The sequence below is a fragment of the Sinocyclocheilus anshuiensis genome, unplaced genomic scaffold, assembly GCF_001515605.1.
Source record: "Sinocyclocheilus anshuiensis isolate Anshui unplaced genomic scaffold, SAMN03320099.WGS_v1.1 scaffold29, whole genome shotgun sequence".
Classification (NCBI taxonomy): Eukaryota; Metazoa; Chordata; class Actinopteri; order Cypriniformes; family Cyprinidae; genus Sinocyclocheilus; species Sinocyclocheilus anshuiensis.
In genome coordinates, this window is record NW_015539835.1 from 340,314 (window position 1) to 344,231 (window position 3,918).

The 3,918-nt window shown below is 36.6% G+C and overlaps 1 protein-coding gene across 4 annotated transcripts in view; it reads right to left on the reverse strand.

Annotated features, from left to right (window-relative positions):
- Window positions 1-2,936, reverse strand: part of LOC107684345 (annexin A1-like) — a 9,511-nt gene extending 6,575 nt beyond the window's left edge. The window contains exons 1-3 of one of the 4 annotated variants that reach the window (XM_016480583.1): window positions 2,863-2,936; window positions 2,625-2,698; window positions 2,379-2,490 (exon numbers count right to left, since the gene is read on the reverse strand). In XM_016480583.1, coding sequence (XP_016336069.1) covers window positions 2,379-2,490; window positions 2,625-2,678 — 166 coding nt within the window. In that variant the 5' untranslated portion in view covers window positions 2,679-2,698; window positions 2,863-2,936. Of the gene's footprint in view, window positions 1-34; window positions 147-280; window positions 355-518; window positions 593-2,378; window positions 2,491-2,624; window positions 2,699-2,862 lie in introns of those variants that run through there. The other 3 variants (XM_016480584.1, XM_016480581.1, XM_016480582.1) reach the window with 3 other exon arrangements.
- Between the last annotated feature and the right edge of the window lie 982 nt (window positions 2,937-3,918).

Here is a 3,918-nt window from a genome sequence, read left to right on the forward strand (position 1 = left end):
AGTAAAACATCTGTAGTTACACTAAAGTATTTACCTTTTGTCTCAATGGCTTTCTTCAGTTTTGCAGCATCATTTTGGGCATTAAAATTTGGATCAGCCTTGACTGTTCCAAAGTATGCAGTCTCCGCAGGACCACCTTTAAAACCCTGTGAGGGAACATATTGCAACAGCCTCTGAATGTCAGACCATGGACTAATTATTAATATAAGTAATGATGTTGAGGTGTACTTTAATATGTCACATGTCATAACAAATCACTGGGCATGTATTCATTCTATACCGTGCTGCTGTCATCATCACAAATTTTCTGGAGAAACTTCTTAAAGAATGCCATCTTTTAAACCTTTGAAAAAGTTATAGCAAACAAACAAACAAATAAATAAATTATTGCGAGATTGCGCTTATGAAAAGTCATTAACAATATATCTTTGTAAGTCATTGATTCAATGTCGAATGTTTTCGAAGAGCTGTGTTAAAATATGTTACTGATGACAACAGTAAATTTGCTGTGATCTCACCTGTTCCCCTGGGAAGTCTGTGAGAGCTGCTCTGAATTGGGTAATTTCAGGAACATAACCGGGTCTTTTATTCTTTACACACGTGCAAAAAACTAGGCTGGGCGGAGGGATTAAAACCAGGTTGTTCTGGTTGAACCCGTCTTTAGTCATTTAATGTGTTTGCTGCATTCACCTCAAACTGCAGAATTATTGGTTTGTGTAAGATAAACTGTCATAGAATATGAAGCCTAAACAAAGATGATATACATGGAATGACATTGTTCACTAGATTTAGCACCAGAAGCACTTGCTTCTATTGTCACGGTGTTACTACTGTGAGAGAGCACGGCGCGAGGAACGAGGAAACCAGGAGTACATCAATGCAGGAGACTTTATTTGCCATCAAAGGAACCAAGAAAACACACATAGTACATGGAGACATTCACAGACATCAACAGGTGCACATTCAGTGTACGACATTCACAATACCGGACAAAGGAACTCAACACAGGGACCACTATTTAAACACAGGACTTGATGAGGGGAAGACGAGAAACACCTGGAGCTGATGAAACAATAAACATAGGAAACACCTGGGACAGATGATAAACAATCAGGTAGCAGGAACAGGAAGACCAAATAGGGGCATGGAAACACATGGGGAGCGAAACACACACAAAACATGGAACAGAGTCTGACATCTATTTGGTTTTGTATGCTTCTACTCTATTTATATTATTCATGCACAATTAGTTAATCCAAAAATTCTATCACCATTTACTTATTCATTGTTTTTCCAAAAACTCATGACTTTCTGCTGTGAAAGGCAAAAGGAAGAGAATGCAGATGTGTGTCCTTTTGAGTTCCACAGAAAAAAGAAAATCACTGGAATGACATGAGAGTGAGGAAATAATGACAATTTTGGGTGAACTATCCATTCATGGCCAAGCTATTCCTGGCTATAGTCAAGTCATCTTTATTTATATAGCGCTTTTAACAATACAGATTGTGTCAAAGCAACTGTACAGCATTAATTAGGAAAATAGTGTGTCAATAATGCAAAATAACAATAGTAAACACTCAATCTTCAGTTAAAGGCAGTTCATCATTGAATTCTGTGATGTCATCATCCAGCTCAGTTCAGTTTAAATAATATCTGTGCAATCAAGTCGACGATATCGCTGGAAATGAAGTGTCCCCAACTAAGCAAGCCAGAGGCAACAGCGGCAAGGAACCAAAACTCTTATATTATATATAAATATATTTAATATATAAACAAAGTATTTTTCTTAAATATACACATGCATGTGTGTGTAATAAATATACACAGTACACACACACATATTAGGTAAACACAAACTTTTATTTTGGATGAGATTAATTGATTTGACAGCAGTAGTGAATATACAAAATCATTCCTTAATTTCAAAAACATTTATTTTTGTCATGTCACTGGCCGTTTTGTTCTAGTACTCATGAATTAATGTCTCTGCTTCTGTGAGACTGCTTTGAGTGTATTCTATGAAAGTATTGCAGGGGTGTGTCCTCCACACCTTTACTGAGAAACATGACAACACTTGTAAAAACACATAAATTGTCATATCTAGCTGAAAATGAACATTGTTTTTCATCCTTTATTGAAACACATTCAAAAAAAGCATCCCTATAATAGTTCTAACATTGGTATCAGGATCATGAGAGCATTTTATGTGTTTAATGTTGCATTTATCTTGATGGCTACACTGGTGAGAAAAATCCCTAGAAAACTGAAAAAGTATTTGTCAAGTTTACAGAAATTTGGTTCAACCCTAAAGCACAAAAAAATGCAATGCATAATTCAAAATATGAGTAAAACATCTGTATTTACACTAAAGTATTTACCTTTGGTCTCAATGGCTTTCTTCAGTTTTGCAGCATCATTTTGGGCATTAAAATTTGGATCAGCCTTGACTGTTCCAAAGTATGCAGTCTCCGCAGGACCACCTTTAAAACCCTGTGAGGGAACATATTGCAACAGCCTCTGAATGTCAGACCATGGACTAATTATTAATATAAGTAATGATGTTGAGGTGTACTTTAATATGTCACATGTCATAACAAATCACTGGGCATGTATTCATTCTATACCGTGCTGCTGTCATCATCACAAATTTTCTGGAGAAACTTCTTAAAGAATGCCATCTTTTAAACCTTTGAAAAAGTTATAGCAAACAAACAAACAAATAAATAAATTATTGCGAGATTGCGCTTATGAAAAGTCATTAACAATATATCTTTGTAAGTCATTGATTCAATGTCGAATGTTTTCGAAGAGCTGTGTTAAAATATGTTACTGATGACAACAGTAAATTTGCTGTGATCTCACCTGTTCCCCTGGGAAGTCTGTGAGAGCTGCTCTGAATTGGGTAATTTCAGGAACATAACCGGGTCTTTTATTCTTTACACACGTGCAAAAAACTAGGCTGGGCGGAGGGATTAAAACCAGGTTGTTCTGGTTGAACCCGTCTTTAGTCATTTAATGTGTTTGCTGCATTCACCTCAAACTGCAGAATTATTGGTTTGTGTAAGATAAACTGTCATAGAATATGAAGCCTAAACAAAAATGATATACATGGAATGACATTGTTCACTAGATTTAGCACAAGAAGCACTTGCTTCTATTGTCACGGTGTTACTACTGTGAGAGAGCACAGCACGAGGAACGAGGAAACCAGGAGTACATCAACGCAGGAGACTTTATTTGCCATCAAAGGAACCAAGAAAACACACATAGTACATGGAGACATTCACAGACATCAACAGGTGCACATTCAGTGTACGACATTCACAATACCGGACAAAGGAACTCAACACAGGGACCACTATTTAAACACAGGACTTGATGAGGGGAAGACGAGAAACACCTGGAGCTGATGAAACAATAAACATAGGAAACACCTGGGACAGATGATAAACAATCAGGTAGCAGGAACAGGAAGACCAAATAGGGGCATGGAAACACATGGGGAGCGAAACACACACAAAACATGGAACAGAGTCTGACATCTATTTGGTTTTGTATGCTTCTACTCTATTTATATTATTCATGCACAATTAGTTAATCCAAAAATTCTATCACCATTTACTTATTCATTGTTTTTCCAAAAACTCATGACTTTCTGCTGTGAAAGGCAAAAGGAAGAGAATGCAGATGTGTGTCCTTTTGAGTTCCACAGAAAAAAGAAAATCACTGGAATGACATGAGAGTGAGGAAATAATGACAATTTTGGGTGAACTATCCATTCATGGCCAAGCTATTCCTGGCTATAGTCAAGTCATCTTTATTTATATAGCGCTTTTAACAATACAGACTGTGTCAAAGCAACTCTACAGTATTAAATAGGAAAATAGTGTGTCAGTAATGCAAAGTGACAATAGTACA